Source organism: Syngnathoides biaculeatus, chromosome 2 (genome assembly GCF_019802595.1).
Source record: "Syngnathoides biaculeatus isolate LvHL_M chromosome 2, ASM1980259v1, whole genome shotgun sequence".
NCBI lineage: Eukaryota > Metazoa > Chordata > Actinopteri > Syngnathiformes > Syngnathidae > Syngnathoides > Syngnathoides biaculeatus.
In genome coordinates, this window is record NC_084641.1 from 16,094,398 (window position 1) to 16,120,026 (window position 25,629).

General features: G+C 42.1%; 1 protein-coding gene across 10 annotated transcripts in view; it reads left to right on the forward strand.

The window, feature by feature from the left end:
* The window catches only part of dmd (dystrophin), a 163,669-nt gene that overhangs the window by 64,897 nt on the left and 73,143 nt on the right, over window positions 1–25,629 (forward strand). For all 10 annotated transcript variants that reach the window (XM_061836804.1, XM_061836826.1, XM_061836843.1 and 7 more), the window contains 11 exons: window positions 1,005–1,133; window positions 3,710–3,902; window positions 5,113–5,258; window positions 8,666–8,766; window positions 8,849–8,960; window positions 10,859–10,972; window positions 11,040–11,195; window positions 11,269–11,439; window positions 18,099–18,281; window positions 20,360–20,494; window positions 24,490–24,639. In XM_061836804.1, the coding sequence (XP_061692788.1) occupies window positions 1,005–1,133; window positions 3,710–3,902; window positions 5,113–5,258; window positions 8,666–8,766; window positions 8,849–8,960; window positions 10,859–10,972; window positions 11,040–11,195; window positions 11,269–11,439; window positions 18,099–18,281; window positions 20,360–20,494; window positions 24,490–24,639 (1,590 nt within the window). The remainder of the gene's footprint in view (window positions 1–1,004; window positions 1,134–3,709; window positions 3,903–5,112; window positions 5,259–8,665; window positions 8,767–8,848; window positions 8,961–10,858; window positions 10,973–11,039; window positions 11,196–11,268; window positions 11,440–18,098; window positions 18,282–20,359; window positions 20,495–24,489; window positions 24,640–25,629) is intronic.

Sequence of the window (25,629 nt, forward strand, 5' to 3'; positions counted from 1 at the left end):
TCCGTTCAAACTGATCGACTGATTCTCAACAATTATTAATGCTAACAAAATACATTGCAGCTTCTTAAAAACTGTACTGTAACAGTAAAACTGTTTCGGCATACAAGTTATACAGATCCACCGTTCTGCTTTGTCCCAAGCCATGATAACATTATGCAGTTTGAACATTAACACTTTGCTTGAATACAGGACGATTAAAAAAAACTGGACTTAAATAATCCGCCCATCCATCCATTTTCTGAGCCACTTATCCTCACGAGGGTCGTGGCTCTACTTAAATAATGATTCATTTAAAATATATCGCACATAATAGTTAAAGAAATCCCTTCATATTTACAAAAAAACTGCTGAAAAATATACTTAAATGAATAAAACTGTGGTTAAAAAAATGTATGTAAATGTATTATACTTAATATGACTTACCCGTACTAAATAAATGTACTAAACGAAATGAAAAAATTATTAGGACTATCTCATGTTATGGACGGTTTACTTAAGGTAGTATGCGTTCCACTTGCCACACTTAAAGAATCATTGGTGTAAGCGACATTTTTTTCATTTCCCGGATTTATGGAATACCGGAAAACTGATCTGGTTGTGTTTAAAAAAAAAAAAAAAAACTCATCTCTGAAGCACTTCTAGCCCAAGCAACAGCATTAGATTCTGTGAAACATAGCCAAGCACAAGTCCAGACACCGGAGCGAACCTTTCTCGTACAAGCGAGGTCTCAGTAACTGTCTGAAAGTGGAGAATACATTTGATCACTAGATGGTTTCTGAGTGAGTCTCCCCAACCTTTCACATGGCATGGACACGAATTTGATGAGGTCGGGTGTAGGTGGAGAAATGACTTCGCCCGCACCAGCTGACATATCGAGGAAACAGTTTGTGAGCTGAGACAGATGGAGCCTGGCTTTTTCTTGTCTCGTCTGAATTAAAGCGGTGCTTCCTTATTTGAACTGGTGTCCTGTGCATGTGTCTGTGCGCGTGTTTGTGTTTGTACAGGTCCTCGCATTCTACAGCCTGTACGAGCAGTGTGTCCAGGCAGTGGAAGTGAGTGAGAACTGGCTCAAGGTTCAGCTGCCCCCATCACCAGAACCCGAGACGCTCAAGATGCAACTGGAGCGATGCAGAGTGAGTCAGTCCAAATTGGTTTCCGTTTACCTCAACCATCACACACGAGCACAATAATGCATTTCATTGGTCATTTTGACTCTGTCACAGAGGTGCCAAAAGGGTAGATACGGAACTAAATTGATATAACTATGGTTGAAGAACTGCACTGCATCGTACTGCGAGGTTTTAAATATTTTGCTTTTCTCGTGCGGATGATAAGGTGCTACATGTAGCACACAAGAACAATCACGCTAACAATACAGAAATGATAAACAGCTCAGTGGTTTCTGAAAAGTTGACTTTTTTTAGTTGCAAATCAACAATAAATGGGCCGAACGTTAGCTTTATTCTCGAAAGGCTCGTAAGTTGGGTCACTAATATCTCCAGGCGCCACTGTATAGCTCCTTGTACTTTGTACCAAGATAGCTAAACAGCGCAACAAAGGTGTAAACAGCAAAGAGAGTCATCTTATCTTTCCTGGAATTTGTGTATATTTCCATGCTTCACAAAAGGTTGAGTTTTTCAAAAAATATTGCTCTCCTGCAATATTATAAAGTAGAAGGAACAGAACTGAAATAAGTGAGACATACAGTACAAGGTACTGCACACACCAAACAATATTTATGTATCCTTGAAGGCCAATAACAGCACTCAAAACATTTTTTATTGTGTTTTTGCCGCCATTACGCATCATATAATTTGACTGGGAAACACATCTACCTCACAGTTCTGAGAAACCGGTTTCAAATTCATCCTCACCTATGTGGAGTTTGTATGTTCTTCTCCCCACGGCTGTGTGGGTTTTCTCCAGGAACCCTAGTTTCCTCCCACATCCCAAAAACATGGAACTATGTTAATTCAAGACTCAAAATTGTCTGAATGAATGACTGTGAGTGTGAATAGTTGTTTGTTTCTACATGCCCTGCGATTTGGCTGGCGACCAGTCCCGTCTTTTGCCCGAAGTTAGCTGGGATATGCTCCAGCACGCCTCCTTGTGAGGATAAGTGGTGTGGAAAATAGTTGAGTAGGTGTTTAGGGAATTTTCAAACATATTTTCCCACACGTTTGGGAAATTTTGCGATGGCTCAATGAAACCAAAGCTCAACTTTTTCCTTAATTTCAAAAGGTATGTTTGGCATCAAGACAACAGTGCACCTCACTAAAAGAACACCGTGCCTACAGTGACAATTAAGAATGAACAGTTTCAAATAGCAGTCAGTGTTAATAAAATATCTTCAGGCTCTGCTTTAAAGCGGAAAAAAATAAATATCAATGAATTGCTCCTAGAACAACTTTATTTGACGTTCATCAGAAGCACTATAAATGCTGTCAGCTGTGTACTGACTCATATGTAATGTAATTTTGATTAAAACCACCACATCCCCACCTATGAAAGGGTGCGCACACTTGCGCAACCACATTATCTTTGTTTGTTTTTAGTTTCCCTCTAGAAAAAAAAAATCAATTGAATTTTCAGGTTATAGGGTTCATCAGTGGTGGAGTAATTTATTTATTTATTTTATCTCACAAAAAAAACATGGTAACAAAAGTGTGTCAACTTTTTATAGCCGCAGTAGGCAAACAACATTCAATTCATTCTTCATTTAGCCAACCATCCATACTTTTCAGAATGGGAGGAAATAGGACGACTCAGACAAAACATATACAGGCAGAATATACAGACCCTACACAAAAAGGTCAGAGCTGAGATTCGAACCCAGAACCTATAAGTATGAAACGACATGCTATCCATATGTGTTACTCTGCCATCCATTTTCATCATGTTCATCCATCTGTCCATCCATCTATTTTCTTAGCTGCTTATCCTCACAAGGGTCACGGGGGGTGCTGGAGCCTATACCAGCTGTCAACGGGCAGGAGGGTGCACCCTGAACTGGTTGCCAGCCAATCGCAGGGCACATGGAGAAAAACGACCCATACGTGCCCACAATCACACCTGGGGGCAATTTAGAGTGTCGAATTAACGTTGCATGTTTTGGGGATGTGGGAGGAAACCGGAGTGCCCGGAGAAAACCCACGCAGGCACGGGGAGAACGTGCGAATTCCACACAGGCGGGTCTGGGATTGAACCCGGGACCTTAGAACTGTGAGGCCAACGCTTTCCAGCTGAACCACCGTGCCGCCCAATCATGTTCATGCTTACTGAAAAGGTTTTTTTTATTTCTTTTTCCCCATGCATATGTGTCTCAGTACTTTTCTGTGAGTATATGTCAGATTCCCCATTTTAATAAAATAGATTTACTGTGGTTCTAGTTGTCTTTTCCTTTCCCGTCCCATGTTTTTATTTCACTGTATGCTCTATATACAAATGTGTGACTTTTTTTTTTCCATTTGGTTTAGTTTAAGGTCCAGAAATCCTCCAAGTACGTTTTTTTTTTTTTTTTTTTTTTTTTTTTTTTTTTTTTTCACTCCTCCAATTTCTCGCATGGCTTCTTCCTTATTAGCATCAGGGCCTTTATTTAAACATTTCCGTAAAAATAGAACTCATTTAACATAAAACTAATTGAGTGGAATCCAGGAAATGAAAACAATATATTTCCGGAGTAGCTAAACCTTGTGTCTCTATCTTTCAGGAGGAATTGTCCCGTCTAGCCTCCTTACAACCACAAGTGGAGCTTTTAGACAAACGTTTGAAGGAGCTAAAGAGGGAGAAAGATGGGGAGGACGACACAACAGCTTTGCTGGATGCCGACATCATTGTGTTCAAAGGACACTACCACAAGGTTCTGGAAGATCTGCGGGAGAGAGAGAGGCAGCTACAACTAAGTGAGACTTTCTCTTAATGAAAATGAATGCTTTATCGGGTCCGCAACGTATAGACAAAGGTTTGGGGAGGCCGGCCCTTTCTCTGGGAAGCGTTTAGTAAGTGCAAAGAGGATTCGGGAAGACTGACAAGCCACAGTTGGCACAATTTTTCATGTATAATACGCTCCCAAGTATAAGACGCACCACCAAAATCCACTCCAAAAATCAGAAATTCCATTCTACTTATGCATCTTGCTTGCTCTCTCTCTCTCTCTCTCTCTCTCTCTCTCTCTCTTCTCTCTCTCTCTCTCTCTATCTCTCTCTCTCTCTCTCTCTCTCTCTCTCTCTCTCTTCTCTCTCTCTCTCTCTCTTTCATTTTCACAGTAAAGTTAGGCTGTCAGATTGAATTTTTGAACACAATCTGGACCAGCAGCAAAAATGTAGTGTATTATTTTTGTAACATATTTTATACAATACTGTATTGGAATGCAAGTACTGTACACCTTTTTCACAACCCCAAGGTACCAATATACATCTATTCATCCATCCATCCATCCATCCATTTTCTGAGCCGCTTATCCTCGTGAAGATAAGAGGCTCAGAAAATGAATGAATGAATGAATGAATGATATATAATGCTTTTATAATGCTTTGAAAGAAAGAGTTCTACATTCATTGAACAAATACAGTTTGATGACGTTTTGTTGGTGGCGCAATTGATTAATGGTGTCAGCGATAACTTCAAATGACATGACTCAACACAAAAGTCAAAATATGAAAATGTAAGGTGCAATACATCATTTCATCTGCAGAAAACTGTACAATATTTGCCAGTATGCTGAAATCATTTGTACACAGTCCTGACAAGAAGCCTAATCTTAAACCTTGCCTTCATTAGTTTTTAAATAATGTTCGGCAGAAATGTTGTACAGAGATGGTGCAGTATGATAGTCCCAATGCATTTCTCACCAAGTTATGGACTTTCCAACAGTTTTTTTTTTTTTTTTTTTTTTTTTGCTGGCACAAATGTGCGTGAATTTCCTGTTCCTGCTAACAAATGGGAGCTACGCCATACATTACATTATCATGTCCTCTGCCCTGAAGCTTTTGACTAAGCACACTTGCATGTCCTATTTACCAGAGAAAGATTACATTTAATTTAGTCCGCACAACTCATCCACTGGAGCATATTTATTCTTTGACTGTCATCTTCTCCATTTTGCTCATGTAGTTTTGGAGAGCTTGCCCCCAGCTCGTTATAAGGAGACGGTTTCCGCGCTGTTAGTGTGGTTACAGGAATGCGAGGCCAAAGTGGCTATTCCGTCCACAGCTGTGACTGAGTATCCTATGATGGAGCAGAGACTGAAGGACATGGAGGTACAGTGCTTCATTTCACGTTTACTAAATATTAATTACAACTGCATTTCCCTTAACTATTTGCAGCAAACAAAATAAGCTCAAGGGAGACATGAAATTCTGACCTTTATAATGCTTGTGCTTAAATACAGTCGTCGGTTCTACGGAGTGTCTGCCCACCCATCAAGTGTGAAATTAAACAACCTAGTAAATTTTGTATGCAGAAAAATCCCCGCTTGGTTAGGTAATAAAAAATATGTCTCTTAAGTGAAAATGTGCAAATTGGTGAAGTCAACTGTCTGCTTAACATGCAGCAAGCTGGCCTCGCTTTGTGTGCCCGTCTGCAACGCTGTAATTATGAGAGGCGGATGAGCGAACTCCCAGTGGAACAAAACAGTCCCCGGTAGTGATCACAATATATGGTGTCTCCACTCGACCCTGACATACTAAGCTCTTACAAAATCTAGCAAATATCAATATTCATGTTTCCAGTTTTAGTTAAAATAAGGGGAATATGTGAAATATTCCAGATTGGAAATTGAGGGTAATGTAGTGGATATTTTGGGACAAAACATATTTAATGCTCGTAATTCGTAAATCAAGGCACCACTGTACTTGGATGAAATGTTGTTTTACTCAAGGTTATGTATGGATGTATTGATATTTACATCAACGAGTAAGAGCCAATATTCAGTTGTGCAAATTCCTGCTTCATTCTCATTTCTTCCCCAAAATTCCCGTCACATCCCATGGAAAGTTTGCATCCATCCATTTTCTTGCATTTACTTGGAGTTGGCTCGCAGGGACAGCAGTTTAAGCAGGGAAGCACACATTTCCTTCGCATGTCGTCAAGCTCGTCCAAGGGGGATCCAAAGGCGTTCCTAAGCTAGCCGAGGGATGCAGTCTCTCAAGCATGTGCTGGGTTCCTGGTTCGCCCCAGGGCCCATTATTGGCGGAACGTGCCTGTAATCCACCGGGTAGGATCCAGGGGACGTCATAATTGGGTGCCCACGCCACCTCATCCAGTTTTTCTCAATACGGAGCAGCAGCGCCTTTACTCTGAGCTCCTCAACCAGGTAAACGAGCTTCTCATTTTATGTCTAAGGGAGAGCCCGGACACCCTGCTGAGGAAGCTCGTTACGGATGCTTGAATTGTTCATTTGGTCATGACTCACAGCTCGTGACCATCAGTGAGGGTAGGAACGTACACTGACTGAATCGATTCTTCAAATTGTGACCCTTATATTTGAACATGTTCTTCGAAGAAGTCCAACAACAAAATGTTGCGCAGATTCTGATCAGGGGTGGGGGCTGGGAGAGGTTCTTCGTGATCATGCCCTTTCAGATCTCACTGTCATTGCTCACGAGAGCATTGAAGATCTCCCCAACAGAATGGCAGGGTCTCCACTGTGAGTAGACTCCAGCTCTCCTTGCAAGGACACCAAAACAACACTCAGGACCTGCTACCCCACTTGGAGGTGGAGGGAGGCTACCCTCTCATTTACTGGGGCGAACTCTAACAAATAGGCACTGAGACAAGGGAAATCAGGATGCCAATACCTGCTCGGCGCTTCTCACTATGGCTAACTCCAGAGTGAACAAGACTTCAACTCTTCTCTGGAGGACTGGTATTGGAGCCCAAACCGTGTGTTTAGGTGACCCTGACTATGTGTACCTAGAATTTCTCGAGCTTACACACCATCTCAGGCTATTTTTGTGCCAGAGAGCTGACCTTTCACTTTCCAAGAGCTGGTTTCTGTAGTCAGGGATTGCCAAGGTCACCAGCTTGGCTTGCCGCAGAGCTATCGATAAATCCCACCCACTTGGCCCCTACCACAGGTGGTAAACCCATGGGAAGTGGAACCCATGCTAACTCTTCAGACTGTGCCCAGCTGGGACCCATTGATGCAGGCCTGGCCACCAGGCGCTCACTATTGAGATTCAGCTCATGGCGTCGGTCCAGAAGGGGGCCATGGTGACCTGGACCCAGGCAAGAGAAAATGTCTTCCATTGTTTGTACTCATCGTCAACTATCTTTGGGTTATGCTTTGTCCGGTCCCTCACCTATAGGCAGTTTGCCCTGGGTGACCCTACGAGGGGCATGAAACCCTCAACAGCATAAAACCAAGGATCATCGGGATGCACAAACCCCTCCACTAGGCTTCGGTTCAAAAAGGGGGGAACATTTCCAACTTGGAATTGTAAGCATGTGATGGTCACAGGCGATGGTAATTAGGCTCAGTCCCATTTTTAGGAAACTGTTTGCAAAAAGAAAACCAAAACAGAAAGCAGTCAATCCTTTGTTGAAACCTTGTTGCCTGCTTCTCATCCTTTACTGACTTTATTTAGTACAGTAATGAAGGTTCACATGCAGCACCATCATGTTAATCAAATGAGACTCCACTGTGAGAGAATTTGAGTCAGGAGACGAGCACCGATGACAAATCTCTCAGGAGATGTCAGTCCTGATGTGAATTTTCTCAGGTCATGCTACCTTTGACGTGAATTCCCAATCATGCTCATTTAATTATTTATTTAATGTTAAGCATTCCCATTAGAGGACGGATTCTATCAGAATCACTCTTGTTTTTTTAATAAAGCTTTTCATAAAATTAGTCTCTGTCACAGTTAAAGCTTGATATTAATGGGGTTTGTTGTTTGAATGCAAAAGCCTGCAAACACCAAAACTGCTTCCAGACGAAGATTTACCTTTATTGTTGCCAGCAATGATCATCGCAGCCACTTCATGAATGAGAGTGGAAGACGAGCTCAAAATAACCCATTTTTTTATAGTCTAGTCTTATCGAGTCTTATCTCAGCTCACTTTCCCTTTCAGGGGGCCAACAATCCAACCCTTGATAAATTGTGTTTCACAATCATTTATACACACCGAATGGGGTCTCGTCCTCACAGCCCTATTGAAAGGACCGGGGTGGTTGAGACATGTCCCGCAACAGGCGAAAAAGCATTGTTAGCAAAATGAGTTAATTAAGAAGTTTGTTTCTAAATGCATTACACATGTCGGAAGACATTTACAAAAATGTGCCAGGGCTGAGAACTGAATACTAAATTTTCTGAACTGAGTACTGAATTTTGAATGTATAACATCAGATCTGGATGGCTCGCATACAATTGTTTTTCACCACTTCAGTATTTGATTTTTTTGAGGGGGGGAACCTAATTCAGCATAACAAATTTAGATGACACTTTTGACTTTACAGGGACTTTAAAGTGTATAATGAACATTTCATCAATTTTACTACAGATTCAGACTAAATCAAAGAACAAAATGTAAAGTTCGGTAGAGATGTTACTTTGTAAGCCAGAGAAGGGACAATATACTTGTGAAATGATTAATATTTGGTAACAATTCATGTGTATGCGGTGTGGAGACGAAAGGGCTTTTCTCCCTCGATCTGATCCTCCAGGCACTCCAGGTGGCACTAAGCAGTCACCAGGGGCAAGTGGACTATCTGACATCTGCTGTAGAACAGGTTTTCCAGAAAGCTCCACCTGAAATCTGCCAGAAGTAAGAGCTTCTCTCGTTCCAGTTTTAATACGTCAAATACGGGAGGGGGCGGCGAAAAGCTCAGAAACACTTTATTTTCTAGGTATCGCACTGAAATGGACAACATCATGGCTCGCTGGAGGCGACTAAGCACCGTGTTGACTGATAACACCAAGACGATCAAAGAGCTCATGGCCAAACTCATGCAGTTTGAGGTGAGAATGGTACACACGCCTCATAAGCACAGGAATGTGTTTTAAACTAGGAATTTCATACATCTCGTTTGAATAAACCTCTCACTGAGCCAAATTTCCAAGAATTACTTTATATTGAGGACCATTGTTACATCACAGCGTATACAGCCGTAGCAATACCCAGATATATGGCAAGCAATCTGAGCATTTATGTGATATCTTTACTCTCTGGCTTAAGGTTTATGTACTAGTATCCTCTTTGCCCTCACTGGTATGACAGCTTAGCACACTAGTAGAATGGGTGACTTGGTAGTAGTGTGTTTTCCACTATTGCCCTCTACTCCTGACATGACTGATATGACATTTCTGTGTGCAGTAGGGGAACAATTACGTGTTACTAGTAGGCAAAACTGTGCACTAGTTGAGATTTACAATCTGAATGTGAAGGACTATATTTTAACTAATAGAATTTTGTCATGTCACTCAGAGAGCAACTAGGGAACAGTTGTAAAGTAACTACATTTTGCTTGTAGAAGCAGTAGCGGGCAGTTTTCAACCAGTACAGAGGTTTCCCTCACTAATAAAATGTACCTGTAGTTTTTCGACTAGTATGTTAACAAAGAACATAGTGTACTATTCCATGGATCTAAAACTAGATATCAAGGATAGAGCTCAGACTTGCCATGTCATTGTCCAACCAATCCAAAGTCCAATTTGATGAGATGAAAGCCATGTGTAGCACTCTGGTTAAGTCCTGCTCGCACTATTTTGGGTGGGGGGTTCTCCAGAATTCGTCACAACACCTGAAAAGATAGCTGATGCATTTTGGCTGGCGTGCTTTAGCAGCCACTTTTCCCGCCCAAAAAGAGCTGTTGCTAAATGCTTTTTTTTAGTTTAAAATTGCTCTCTTTAACCATATTACCTCATTGTTTTGCACTGGCCTCTTCGTTCCAATTTGGCTGTCAATATCTGCTTCTACTTAGCCAGCTAGTTTGCTTAGCCGCTAGTTGGTGGTAGCTGGCTAGCTCTCATCACCTTATCTGCCGCTAGATGTTGACTGAATCTTGCAAGAGTTTATCCAATTTTTCTGCCACTGTGTGCCATGAACATTGCTGAAGGTTCTCATGGCTATCGGACACCTCGTTCCAAGGAAAATATCATATTTGGGGGGAACACAGCTCCATAATGCACGTGAACTATGGCTAAAACTGCACAGAAACACATTTTCAGTTGGACAAAATGGTGGGAGAAGTAAACAAAGCATTACAGCTCTTGTCAGGATATAATATGATATTCAAATGGGAAAATTATGGGAAGGAATTATTATTATTATTATTATTATTATTATTAGGATTCCTGAGACGAGCCGAAACCCCACTGATTTATTCATATTGCTAATCAAGAATATCAAATAAATGCTCAAACAGCGTGGCATATAACATATAATTGACTAGAAATACAACTTACTAAAGAGACAAAAGTGTGTACAAGTTAACATTTGCGCACCCCATAGTAATACTGGTGAAGTACCTGATGTTAACTTGTAGTGGAACAACTATATCTGTGCCTTATTAGTACTACTAGTGAAGGGCTGAACTAGTAGGATTTTATTGTCACTAGTAACAATCAGTTGTCAACTAGTGGAAAGTTTAGCCGTACTAGTAACAAGTAGTTCATAGCTGTGCGCCCTAGTTGTTCTAATAGTGCTATTAATATCATGTGGTAGTGAAGGCATTAGTGGTTAAAAAAAAAAAATGTTCTGAGACAGTCATTCTATTGGTGTATCAAAGTTATTCTACCAGTACACAGACCTTTAAATTGAAACCAAATAAATGCTCAAAGGGCTTTCCATACAATTATTAGGTCCTTATGTTTCCGTGGCTTTCTCATCTTTTACATAACCACACTCTTCCCATTAGAATGATGTGAAGACATTAAAGAAATGGATGGCGGATGTTGATGTCTTCCTAAATGAGGAATGGCCAGCACTCGGAGACTCTGAAGCCCTGGAGAAACAACTGGAACAGTGCGCGGTGAGCAGAACTCCTATTGCCCATCGTCACTAAAACCGCTTAAATGCTTACCAAAATTGATTGCCAGGCCCTAGTGAACGACATCCACACCATCCAGCCCAGCGTCAATGGAATCAACGAAGTGGGCCTGCAGCTAAAGAAGGAGGCAGAGCCCCCTTTCGGTGCTCATATTCAGAAGGAACTGGATGACCTGAATGCCCAGTGGGAGAACGTTTGCAAACAGGTGGGGACAACTTACCCCCGCAGCCCAATATCGCCATTCAACATCCTGATCTACGTGCAATGTCCCCTTCAAGGCTTATGCTAAGAAGTCAGCTCTGAAGGGTGGCTTGGATAAGACAATGGCTCTGAGGAAGGAGATGCAGGAGATGCAGGAGTGGATCAACCAGGCCGAGGAAGACTACTTGGAGAGAGATTTCACTTACAAAACACCCGAAGAATTACGTAGAGCGGTGGAAGAGCTCAAGGTATCTGGGTCATTTTTTCCTTCTGTTTCCCAGTACAAGGCAAAACCCTTTAAAAGTAAAAATCATCTTGCTTTCAGATTTTTGATGTCAATATACAGTGAAGAAAATAAGTATTTCAACACCCTGCTATATTGCAAGTTTAGAAATCAAGGAGGGGTCTGAAATTTTCATCGTAGGTCCATGTCCACTGTGAGAGAGATCATCTAAAAAGAAAATGCAGAAATCACAACACATGATTTTTTTTAACGATTTATTTGTGTGATACAGCTGCAAATAGGTATTTCAACACGTGAGAAAACCAATGTTAATATTTGCGACAGTAGCCTCTGTTTGCAATTACCGAGGTCAAACGTTTCTTGTAGCTGTTCACCAGGTTTGTAAAAATCCAGAAATCACTATGTATGATTTTTTTTTAACGATTTATTTGCGTGATACAGCTGCATATAAGTATTTGAACACCTGTCTATCAGCTAGAATTCTGACTCTCAAAGACCTGTTAGTGCGCCTTTAAAAGTCCACCTCCACTCATGTATTATCTGAATCAGATGCACCTGTGTGAGGTCGTTAGCTGCATAAAGACACCTGTCCACCCCATACAATTGGTAAGACTCAAACTTGTATAATTGCCAAGACCAAAGAGCTCTCCAAAGACACCAGAGATAAAATTGTACAACTCCACACGGCTGGAAAGGGCTACGGAGAAATCGCTAAGCAGCTTGGTGAAAAACAGCTCCACTGTTGGAGCAATCATTACAAAATGGAAGAAGCTAAATATGACGGTCAATCTCAATCGGAGTGGAGCCTCATGCAAGATATCACCTCGTGGGCTCTCAATGATCCTTAGAAAGGTGAGGAATCAGCCCAGGACTACACGACAGGACTTGGTCAAAGACCTGAAAAGAGCTGGGACCACAGTTTCCAAGGTGACTGTTGGTAATGTATACTAAGACGTCATGGTTTAAAATCAAGCATGGCATGGAAGGTTCCCCTGCTTCAACCAGCACATGTCAAGGCCTGTCTTAAGTTTGCCAATGACCATTTGGATGATACAGAGGAGTCATGGGAGAAAGTTTTGTGGTCAGATGAGACCAAAATGGAACTTTTTGGTCGTAATTCCACGAACTATGTTTGGAGGAAGACGAATGATGAGTTCCTTCCCAAGAACACCATCCCTACTGTGAAGCATGGGGGTGGTAGCATCATGCGTTGGGGGTGTTTTTCTGCACATGGGACAGGACGACTGCGATGCATTAAGGAGAGGATGACCGCGGACATGTATTGTGAGCCAGGAAAACCCAGGAGTGGCTCCGTAAGAAGCATATCAAGGTTCTGGCGTGGCGTGGCCAGTCTCCAGACCTAAACCCAATAGAAAATCTTTGGAGGGACCTGAAACTCCGTGTTTCTCAGCGACAGCCCAGAAACCTTTCTGATCTAGAGAAGCTCTGTGTGGAGGAGTGGGCCAAAATCCCTCTTGCAGTGTGTGCAAACCTAGTGAACAACTACAGGACAGATTTGTCCTCTGTAATTGCAAACAAATGCTACTGTAGCAAGTATCAACATTGGTTTTCTCAAGTGTTTAAATACATATTTGCAGCTGTATCACACAAATAAATCGTTAAAAAAATCATACATTGTGATTTCTGGATTTTTCTTTTTAGATTATCTTTCTCACAGTGGACATGCACCTGCGATGAAAATTTACAACCCCTCCAGGATTTCTAAGTGGGAGAACTTGCAATATAGCAAGGTCTTTGTTTACGTATTTTCTTCACTGTATGTTCAAATTCAATTATTATAAGGGTTATTTTGTTGTAGCCTATTCCTATGATACAGAGTCGCGTTAGTTGGATTGATCACCTGTCAGGCACAAAACTGACATACAGACACGTCACCATTTACAGTCCTCTCAGATTCACACCGACAGCCAATTTAGAGTAATCAGTAAACCTGACAAGTTTTTGGGACAGTGGCAGAAAGACAAATTATTTGGAGAGGACCAACACCAGCACAGAGATGACAATTAATACATTTCAGAAAACTGAGAAGACTGAAATGTACCACTCGTAACTTAGGTGGTCTGCTGTCAAAGAGCTTGACTGAGCACTTTAATAAGTGAGTGAATTAATGACATCCATCCTCAGTTTTTGTATGCCCTAAATTTTAGATCTGCTCTTGTGACTTCATTAGTTTACAGGAATCAATGCACGATCATCTGAAGCAGTACATTTGTCGTGTAAGCTGTATTCACAGGATTAATAGACAACATGGCATATTCCACAATGCAAGCTTTTATGAACAACTCAAAGAAATAAGCCTCCTGGTCTGCTCTACGATACTCGGGCAAAATCTGCATAACGCATCCCGTCAAAAGGATTGCGTTGGTTGTTTGTTCTGACCAGGAGACTCGTGTAAAAGAGATTTGTCATCTAAGTGAGGTTTTCCTAGATTCCTAAAGGTTACATAAAATAAATAAGTAAGCATGCTGTATAATATAACAGCTTCCCCTCCTTTTCTTGTGCTATATATGGCGCTTTAACAGTCGCAGTCAATATACAAGCAAAAAACACTTTGAGTGCGTGACGCTGCGAAGTACGCTACCTTAGGGACGTATGAAGTGTGTCGAAACTCTTATTAAACCGCTCTGCTTTTGTTTTGAAGCTGTCAGGATGGTATGTAGATGTTGACCCAACTTGACCCAACTTTTCCAAGTGTTTCAGAGCAGGTGTGGAGGATTGTTTTTACCTTGAGTTGTTTATAGAAGATTGTGAAATATACTTTGGCATCTGTAGAACTCTTTTTTTACACAGTGCGCTATAAGTTCTGGGCGCTAGCCATTTGATAACGAAGGTGAAAAAGACAGTAGAATTTAAGATAGAACTTGGAAACTGGTTTCTCCCTCCCCTCCTCGCATTATACCCAAGCATTGAAGATAAAAGGGACTTCAAATGTTTAGGTATACACCTTATATGTAATTTATATTTGTTTCCCACCTTTTTGTATGTAAACCTGTAGTCATTCTCAATATATTTTTTCTATTAATAGTTTTGGGTGCCTGGAACAGATTAATTGGATTTACATTATTTACGTACATTATTTACTATGGGATATACAATGATTTGGATTTCGTACAGTTGAGTTTTAGTCAGACTTTCTGGAACCGATAAATTACAAAAAACACTGTACATCCTTTCATGGCTCTATAATTGGCAATGATGAAATAGTATAACATATATATGATCAAACATTTTACACTCATGATTATATATCAGGCGGCACGGTGGATCAGCTGGTAAAGCGTTGGTCTCATAGTTCTGAGGTCTCGGGTTCAATCCCAGACCCGCCTGTGCGGAGTTTATGTTCTCCCCATGCCTGTGTAGGTTTCTTCTGGGCACTCCATTTCCTCCCACATCCCAAAAACATTAGCGACATTAATCAGACGCTCTAAATTGCCCCTAGGTGTGATTGTAAGTGCGACTGTTGTCTGTCTTTATGTGCCTTGTGATTTGCTGGCAACCAGTTCACGGTGTACCCCACCCCCTGCCCGTTGACAGCTGGGATAGGCTCCAGCACTCCCCGTGACCCTTGTGAGGATAGGTGGCTAAGAACAGTTTCTTCTTTCTTCTAACAGTTTCTTTTATCGTCAAGCCACAACTCAAGGCTTTGTATCTCCCCATCTTGAAAAGTTCACCCCTCAATTTTCTAGCCGTGTCTTCTTCTTCTTCTTCTTTTCCTTTCGGCTTGTCCCGTTAGGGGTCGCCACAGCGTGTCATCTTTTGCCATCTTAGCCTATCTCCTGCATCTTCCTCTCTAACCCCAACTGCCCTCATGTCTTCCCTCACCACATCCATCAACCTTCTCTTTGGTCTTCCTCTCGTTCTTTTGCCCGGCACCTCCATCCTCAGCACCCTTCCACCAATATACTCACTCTCTCGCCTCTGAACATGTCCAAACCATCGAAGTCTGCTCTCTCGAATCTTGTCTCCAAAACATCCAGCTTTGGCTGTCCCTCGAATGAGCTCATTTCTAATCCTATCCAACCTGGTCACTCCGAGCGAGAACCTCAACATCTTCATTTCTGCCACCTCCAGTTCAGCTTCCTGTTGTTTCTTCAGTGCCACCGTCTCTAATCCGTACATCATGGCCGGCCTCACCACTGTTTTGTAAACTTTGCCCTTCATCCTAGCAGAGACTCTTCTGTCACATAACACACCAGACACCTTTCGCCAGCTGTTCCAACCTGCTTGGACCCGTTTCTTCACTTCCTGACCACACTCTCCATTGCTCTGTATTGTTGACCCCAAGTATTTGAAGTCGTCCACCCTCGCTATCTCTTCTCCCTGTAGCCTCACTCTTCCCCCTCTACTTTTCTCATTCACGCACATATATTCTGTTTTACTTCTGTTAATCTTCATTCCTCTCCTTTCCAGTGCATGTCTCCATCTTTCCAATTGTTCCTCTGCATGCTCCCTGCTTTCACTGCATATGACAATATCATCTGCGAACATCATGGTCCAAGGGGATTCCAGTCTAACCTCATCTGTCAGCCTATCCATTACCACTGAAAACAGGAAGGGGCTCAGAGCTGATCCCTGATGCAGTCCCACCTCCACCTTAAATTCCTCTGTCACACCTAAGGCACACCTCACCATTGTTCTGCTGCCATCATACATGTCCTGTACTATTTTAACATACTTCTCTGCCACACCAGACTTACGCATGCAGTACCACAGTTCCTCTCTTGGTACTCTGTCATAGGCTTTCTCTAGATCCACAAAGACACAATGTAGCTCCTTCTGACCTTCTCTGTACTTTTCCACGAGCATCCTCAAGGCAAATAATGCATCTGTGGTACTCTTTCTAGGCATGAAACCATACTGTTGCTCGCAGATACTTACTTCTGTCCTGAGTCTTTCCCATAACTTCATTGTGTGGCTCATCAACTTTATTCCTCTATAGTTCCCACAGCTCTGAACATCCCCTTTGTTCTTAAAAATGGGAACTAGAACACTTTTCCTCCATTCTTCAGGCATCTTTTCGCCCGCTAGTATTCTGTTGAATAAGTTGGTCAAAAACTCCACAGCCATCTCTCCAAATTGCTTCCATACCTCTACCGGTATGTCATCAGGACCAACTGCCTTCCCATTTTTCATCCTTTGTAATCCCTTTCTGACTTACCCCTTAGTAATCATTTCCACTTCCTGGTCCTTCACTCTTGCCTCTTCAACTCTTCCTTCTCTGTCATTTTCTTCATTCATCAACTTCTCAAAGTATTCTTTCCATCTATTTAGCACACTACCGGCACCAGTCAACACATTTCCATCTCTATCCTTAATCACCCTAACCTTCTGCACATCCTTCCCATCTCTATCCCTCTGTCTGGCCAACCTGTAGAGATCCTTTTCTCCTTCTTTCGTGTCCAACCTGGTGTACATGTCTTCATATGCCTCTTGTTTAGCCTTTGCCACCTCTACCTTTGCCCTACGTCGCATCTCGATGTACTCCTTTCGCCTCTCCTCAGTCCTCTCAGTATCCCACTTCTTCTTCGCTAATCTCTTTCCTTGTATGACTCCCTGTATTTTGGGGTTCCACCACCAAGTCTCCTTCTCCCCTTTCCTACCAGATGACACACCAAGTACTCTCCTGCCTGTCTCTCTGATCACCTTGGCTGTCGTCGTCCAGTCTTCCGGGAGCTTCGGTTGTCCATTGAGAGCCTGTCTCACCTCTTTCCGGAAGGCCGCACAACATTCTTCCTTTCTCAGCTTCCACCACATGGTTCTCTGCTCTACCTTTGTCTTCTTAATCTTCCTACCCACCACCAGAATCATCCTACATACTACCATCCTATGCTGTCGAGCTACACTCTCCCCTACCACTACTTTACAGTCAGTAACCTCCTTCAGATTACATCGTCTGCACAAAATATAATCTACCTGCGTGGTTCTACCTCCGCTCTTGTAGGTCACTATATGCTCCTCCCTCTTCTGGAAATAAGTGTTCACTACAGCCATCTCCATCCTTTTTGCAAAGTCCACCACCATCTGCCCTTCAAAGTTCCTTTCCTGGATGCCGTACTTACCCATCACTTCTTCATCGCCCCTGTTTCCTTTACCAATATGTCCATTACAATCTGCTTTAGATGAACGCTCATATTTGTTTGGCACAGTTTTTACGCCGGATGCCCTTCCTGACGCAACCCTCTGCATTTATCCGGGCTTGGGACCGGCCTACAGATTGCACTGGTTTGTGCCCCCCATAGGGCTGCATTAATTTTCTAGCCGTGTCATTTTACTTAAAATAATGAGGTGTTTTTGTGATGTCAATTGTTGGTAGTGTTACTGTTGTGACATTCTAAGACTTGGTTCAGCCCTCTTCTCCGCTAAAGAGGTTTGCTCAAAAGAGTTAAAAATAAAAAATTGATTGTCCCTGTGTTTTCTAATCTTGTGACTTCTCATTCCTTCTGCTTCTGCTCTCAGTTGTTATTTTCCTCCTTTCAGGATGTGTGGGCAATACTGTACTGCTTTATTCACTGTGCTACACACGGCTCTGTCAACTGTGATTTGTTGGATGGTGCAGCCTTAAGCTTACCTCATTGCAATGGTTGCTATTTTCCTCCACTGTGTGCATCCATCCGTTAACCAAATATGTTGCCTCTCCATCAGAGGGCCCAGGAAGAGATCCACTCCAAGGAGCTCAAAGTCAAACTCCTGACTGACAGTGTGAATAGTTTCATCGCTAAGGCACCACCGACTGCTCATGATGCACTGCGCTCAGAGCTTGATGTACTGAAGGTCAACTACCAGCGCCTCTGCAGCCGCCTGGATGGAAAATGCAAAACCCTGGAGGTACTTTTTTTTTTTTTTTTTTTTTTTTTTTTTTTTCAAACTCCTCAAAGCAAAAGTGGAGAAAGACGGTTGTTTGTCAATGTCAGGGCTACCTTTGACACCTAATAAAACCTAAAAAAAATACTTTCATTCATTTTGGTCCCCCTTCCGAGGTCAGGTCGCTGGGGCAGTAGCTTTAACAGGGAAACCCAGACTTCTCTTTCCCTAATCACTTCCTCCAGCTATTCAGAGGGGAGCCTGATACATTTGTGATACGCAAGCCGAGAGACGTAGTTTTTCAGCGTGTCCTTAGCCATCCCTCAGATCTTCTCCCAGTGGGGCATACCAGTAACATCTCATCAGGGAGGTGTCTAGGATGCATCCTAAACATATGCCCAATCCACCTCATCTGAGTCCTCTCAATGTGGAAAAGCAGGAGCTTTACTCTGAGCCCCTCCCGGATGACCGAGCTTCTCACCCTTTCTCTGAGGAAGATCCCAGACACCCTACGGAGGAAAGTCATTTCAGATGCTTGTATCTGGGATCTTGTTCTTTCAGTCATGACCCACAGCTTGTGACCAAAGCTGAACAAGGAACATAGATCGATCAGTAAATTTAGAGCTTTGCTTTTCAGTTGAACTCTTTCTTCATCACACCATACTGCTGCAAAGTCCGCATCACTGCAGACGCTGCACTGATCCGCCTTTAGCTCTCCCCTTCCATTCTTCCCTCACACGTGAGCAAGACCTCAAGATACTTGAACTCTTCCAATTGGGTCAGGATCTCATCGCCAACCTGGATAAGGCATGCATGCCCTTTTCCAACTGAGGACTATGGTCTCAGATTTGGAGATGCTGAGTCTCACCACCAGCCGCTTCACACATGGCTGCTAACCATTCCAGTGTGTGTTGAAAATCAGGGCTTAATGAAGCCAACAGAACCACATCATCTGCAAAAAGTAGAGATCTAATACTGAGGCCACTGAAACGGACCCCCTCTACGCCTCGGCTCTGCCTAGAAATTCTCTCCATAAAAGTAATGAACAGAATCTGTGACAAAGGGCAGCTTTGGTGGAGTTCAATTCTTACCAGAAACAAATCCGGTTACTGTCTACAATGAGGAACAAACTCTGAAACTGTTCATAACTATCAGGGCATTTGGAACCCATACTTCAGAAGCACCCCCCACAGGACACCCCGAAGTGAAACAGCGAATGCCTTCTCCAAGTCCGTAAAACACGTAGACTGGTTGGACGAACTCCCACGCACCCTCAAGGACTCTGCCAATGGTTTAGAGCTGGTCCTCTGTTTGACTTCAGTATATATGTATGACTGCCTATTATTACATGCAAACAACAAATCTTTGGACAATTAGTATTGAAATCAGGAATGACTAAAATATGTTTGTTCAACTACCATAAATGGCGAATTGGTAACAAATGAATGGTTGCAATATGTCACTGTTGTTAAATGTGAAGATAATGCACTTTTCTTATTTTAGCAAGAGACATGAACGAAGTCGACACACATGATTTGGTTTCGTGGGCCACAAAAAATGACGTGGCGGGCTGGATTTGCCCCCCGGGCCATGAATTTGAGAGCTGTACTTTTGACCAGTGCTTTCAAAGACCTTCTTTACTTTATTGAGTGTCTAGGGTTCCTACCTAATGTATGAATACCTTACTAAGCTGAAAATAGTCTTGGACCAGATATATTTATATATATTCTAAAGAAACAGAAAACAACACCTGTACACTTACACACCTGCATGCAATTTCCTTTTAGAAGTCACATTTCTTGTATGTTCTGCCTCATATCCCTGCCCTTTTAATGCCCACATTTAACCATGATTGGTCAATCTAAATCCCCTCATGAAAGAAAATGTTATCAATGTGCCACTAAAAGTTATCACAGCAGCAGCAAGTGGAAAAAAGAAGAAAAACCATTTTGACAAAATTGTCATGCTCTGTAAGGCAGAGATGAAAAAGAAGATGCTTTGATTGGGTCCTCGTTATCTTCCATCTTATTTTTTTCTTGGATATTTTTTTTCCATCAATAGATTTACAGTGTCTGATTAATTATGGTCCATGTGTGGTGCAGGAGGTTTGGGCATGTTGGTGCGAGTTGCTGTCCTACCTGCAGCAGGAGAATGCCTTTCTGGACCAGCTGGAGCAGAAACTTGATTTAACCGAGAACCTCCAAGGAGGAGCAGAGGACCTACAGGAGGCACTAGATGTGAGTGTGCATAAAAAGCTACCTCTTTAACTTTTGTGCCATGCACTCCTTGTCTTGAGCTTACAGCAAATCAAGGGTAAGCGTAACATACTGTTGTACCGGAACAGAGAAATAATATTGTGAAAAAAAAACATTTTTGCCTTTTATTATCTTTAATATGGCAGCAAACCAACAAAAGAGTTAGTCTTTTCTCGTCTTTATTACAGAAGCAAAGCAACAAAAACTAAAACTGGATCTCACAATGCTTCTTGTCAAAGTGAGATAAAACTTTGGCTCACACACAAAAATGTATGCAGTCCCAAATTAAGTCGCAACAATTGCACTCCTGTCGTAATTATGTATGTTATGTTATGCAATGCCAAGGCCATGCATGACTTATTAAAGTGAAGTGTATCACATTACTTCCTATGAGCTCACCATCTACGAGAGGCCTCCATTCGCCTTTGGGTGAGCGGACAAGTCCCGACTGTTGTTTGTGCCCACCCTTTTTGGATTCCTTGGATAGGGTGCTTGTTTCATTGCTCAGTGACTCTCCGTACTGTGTTTTTATGTCGCAAAAGTATTTTTTCTCAATAGCTGTCTGCTGTTGTACTCGAGCGGCTCCAACTCCAATACACAAATTCCTTGCGTTTTTCACATACTTGGTAAATAAAGATGATTCTATTTCCATTTCTAATTGAAAGACAAACGGAGCAGGAGATTGACAGGCAGGTCAGTGGAGCATCTGGAGTGATGTGGACTGTATTGATCTGTTGTGGTGTTGAAGGAGCTCAGCCGAAAGGCAAAGCTCTTGATTTACTGGTCGATCTACATTCCTATCTTCTAAAACACATTTTTATGACTGCGTGAATGCCGAAATCAATTTGATAAAACCTATCTCCCCTTGAAAACCATGGTTTTAATTCCTCCCTCAATTTTAAGTTTGTAATCATGTGATTAGCGGCTATGCACCACATGTAGGATGTGACCTAAAGCTGAAAGACACATTCTGGAAGGAGCAAGATGGAGTAGTTCTGAGCATCCCAAACAGAGTGAGAGAATTGTGATTGGTGCAAACTGGAATGGACAAGGTGAAGGAAAGAGGAGTGATGAAGAAATAATGGGTAAGTACAGTATGAAGGAAGCGAACTTGGAAGGACAAATTTGAGGATTAAGGAGAGCAGAAAAGAGTATAATGAAACGCGACGTAGTGAATAGGTACAGACGGCATAGGCCAAACAAGGCCTATGATGACATTTATGCCAGATTGGACACTAACGATGGAGAATGGGAGCTCTACAGCTTGGCCAGACAGAGGGATGGATTGGATGTGCATTAGGCTAGGGTGATTAAGAATAGAGATGGAAATGCATTGATCGGTGCCAGTATTGTGCTGGATAGATGGAAAGAATACTTTGAGTTGATGAATGAGGAAAATGAGAGGGAAGGAAGAGTAAGGAGGCAAGTGTGGTGGACCAGGAAAATGCAATGATTAGTAAGGGGGTAGTTGGAAAGGCATTCAAGAGGATGAAAAATTGAAAAACAGTTGGTCCTGATGACATTCCTGTGGAGGTATGAAACCATCTAAGAGAGGTGACTGTAGAGTTTTTGACCAGCTTGTTCAACAGGATTCTAGTGGATGAGAAGATGCCAGAGGAATGGAGGGAAAGTGTCCCGGGGCCCTTTTTTTTTTTTTTAAGCGTGATGTGCAAAAGTGTGGAAATTATCGAATAAAATTGACGAGGCACATGATGAAGTTATGGGAAAGGGTAGTGTAACCTAGACTCAGGACAAAAGTGAGTATGTGCAAGCAACAGTATGGTTTCATGCCTAGAAAGAGCACCACAGATGCATTATTCGCCTTGAGGAAGCTAATTGAAAAGTACAGAGAAGTTCAGAAGGAGTGACATTGTGTCTTTTTTGATCTAGAGATAGCGTATGACAGAGTACCCAGAGAGGAGCTGTGGTAATGCATGCGGAAGTCTGGAGTGACAGAAGTATATTAGAATAGTACAGGATATGTATGAGGACAGCAGAACAGTTGTGTGGTTGGGTGTAAGTGTGACAGATGAGTTTAATGTGAAGGTGTGACTGTATCAGGAATCAGGCCAGAACCCTTTTCTGTTTGCAGTGGTGATGAATAGACCGACAGATGAGGTAAAACTGGGATCCTCGCGGACCATGATGCTTGTAAATGACGTGATCGTCAGTGAAAGCTTGGAGCAATTGTAGAAACAGTTGGAAAGGTGGAGGGATACACTGGAAAGGAGAGGTATGAAGATTAGACGAGTAAGACAGACGAAATGTACATAAATAAAAGAGTCGGAGGGAAAAGAATGAGGCTAAGCGGAGAAGACATAGCGAAGGTTGAAGACTTTAAATATTTGGGGTCAACAATCCAGCGCAATGGTGAGTCTGGTAAAGAAGTGAAGAAAAGGGTCTAAGCAGGTTGGAACGTGTGGAGAAAGGTGTAATGTGTGTTATGTTACATCAGAGTCCACTGATTCTGCTTCCTCATATTGAGGAGATCTTCGCAGTATTTGGGTCAGTTTATTGAACTCAAATCCTTCAAATTTGATCCCTCCCTAGTTACATCAAATGTTATCCAGGGCTATGCCCTTGGGCCTCTTCTGTTCATAATTTATTGCCTTCCCTTGGCAATATTTTCCCCAAATTTATTATTTTTTTTTCCCCCACTGCTTAACAGATGACGCCGACCTCTACATTTCTGGAGACCCAAATTCAACACTTCCTCCCTCCTCGCTTATCTTGTGTCTCTTGGAAATTAAACCCTTGTGCACTTACTTACAAGACCCCCACCGCCCACCCTGAGCCAAAGCCTCATCACTTCCCCATCAACTACTGTAACTTTCTCCTTTTCAGTCTTCCTCAAAAATCACTCCATAAACTCAAACTGTTCAAAACTCTTCAGCGCGTCTGATTCCCAAAAGACCCCAGGACCGCTATATCACCCCCTTTTGTGATCATCTCCAGTGACTCCCAGTTCCACATCGAATTTAATTCAAAATTTTTCAGCACATATTCATGGCAAATCACAAACTCTGTCGACCATATCTCTCCAACATTCTCCATATTTGCACTCCTGTTCGCTCCCTCCGATCCTCCTCCACAATCCACCTGACTTCCCTCAGTCCGACTCAGCACCTTCAGGATGCAGTTTTCAGCCCCTCAGCTCCCCAACTCTGGAACTCCAGACCATATGCCATCTGGCACATTGACTATCATCTTTTTAAAATCAAACTTAAAACTTGCCTGTTCAAGACTGCCTATTGCCCATCCGTACAATTTTATCACCCTGAATTTATGTACAGTACACTGTATAGTTAATGTATGTAATCTAATGTTCATTCACATCAGCATGCAAAATGTATGTTTTTCTTTTTGTGTCTGTATAATTCCAAACAGATTTGTTGTTTAGTGTCTTTGGGTCCTCAAATAAAATGTATTATTGTCATTATAAAAACACTGCTGCAGTAGAGATTTTTTCTTTCCTAAAACTATCACGTTATTGTAAGCTTCATGAAGTGTTTACGCAGTTTCCAATTGAAAATGAAAGTTTTGCCTCTAATATGGCTGGATAATATCAAGAAAATAACAGCTTTCGGTATCGTGCAGCGCAAATTTATACCAACATCTAAAACTATTAATAAAGGCATTTCTAAACAATATGTCTCCGACAGTCTAGGTCATTTGACAGAGCAAGTGTACCACTGTGATCACATCGTAACACGCTATAGAATAATTGATACGCCACTTTAATTGGAATGCAGCTGCACCTAATAAAAAATCCGGTAAATGACAAACATGACGTTCAAAGTAGTCTCAAGCCAAATACTGCATGCATGCTAATTAAATACCCTTGTAAAAGTTCATGGCCAAATGAAATGGGAAGATGCTTTCTCCTCCTGACTTAATGTCTGGGTAAATAATTATGTATTGGGCCCTAATGGTGTTTATTTGTGTGCGTCTGTGTGTGCGCATATGCACATTCACAGGAACTGGAGGCTCTCCTGCGACACCCTGAGGACAACAGAAACCAGATTCGGGAGCTGGCCCAGACTTTGATGGATGGTGGTGTATTGGATGAGCTCATTCAGCAAAAATTGGACGCCTTCAACGCACGGTGGGACGAGCTCATGATGAGGGTGAGACACGATGGTCGTGGACTGCAATCATATTCATTATATTTATCCTCAGGTGATCTGTAGTTACCGGGGCCCTCGGGGGGCTGATTACAATGATGGAACCACGTAATGTTTATACAGTGGTGTCTTTGGATATGAGCAATTCAGACTGTTGCTATGCTTTTAATGCACAATAATAATCTCAAATCATCTCTCCCCATTGAAATTAATTAAAATGCCATTAGTCCAGTCCTGGCTAACAGAAACCCCAACCAACAATTTGGTAATTGTTTTTTTTAAAGGCAAAATATCACTCTGTAATAAGAATTAATTTGATCAAATCTAAATAATTTGAACAAGTGTAGCTACATTTTTGTTTATTTTTCCTCCCATTTAATGGACATTGTGATGGTCAGACTATTGTGTGCGAATCCTATAAAAGTGTGATTTGCTGTCAGAACATTTTCTTCTTTGTTGAAACTTCAAATAAACACTAACATAATGTACCGGAGATAAAATGAATGAAATCTCACCTTTTAGGAATCTGAAAAGTATTCATGTAGAATTCATTGCCTCCGATCAAATGCTGCATTCTTTTCATTGTTGTCGTTCAGTCACTTTAACTTTTTTTCAGATTTGACCCAACACTGCACGTTGTTCGGCAGTGCGTCTTCATTCAATTGACGACAAACAGCTTTCAAAATTAACAGTCGCAGTTTCTTATACATAAAATCCACGAGTACCTGCATATGTAGCCTTGTGGTTCCAATGAAACTGGTACCTGTATCACAGGAGCAAGTTAGGCATTGCCAATATGTTAAGGAACATCACACTGCAATCCGTAAAGTCAGTGCTGGATCGATTCACGGTGGGGGATTGATGGCACGCACAAAAATGTCACCAGTTACACCTGATTGGCCAATTGTCGTGTTCCCAAAACCGTGACCTTGAGTACTCTACAGTTCATACAAATAAGACGATGCTGCACATGCATAGATGTACAGATGTTAG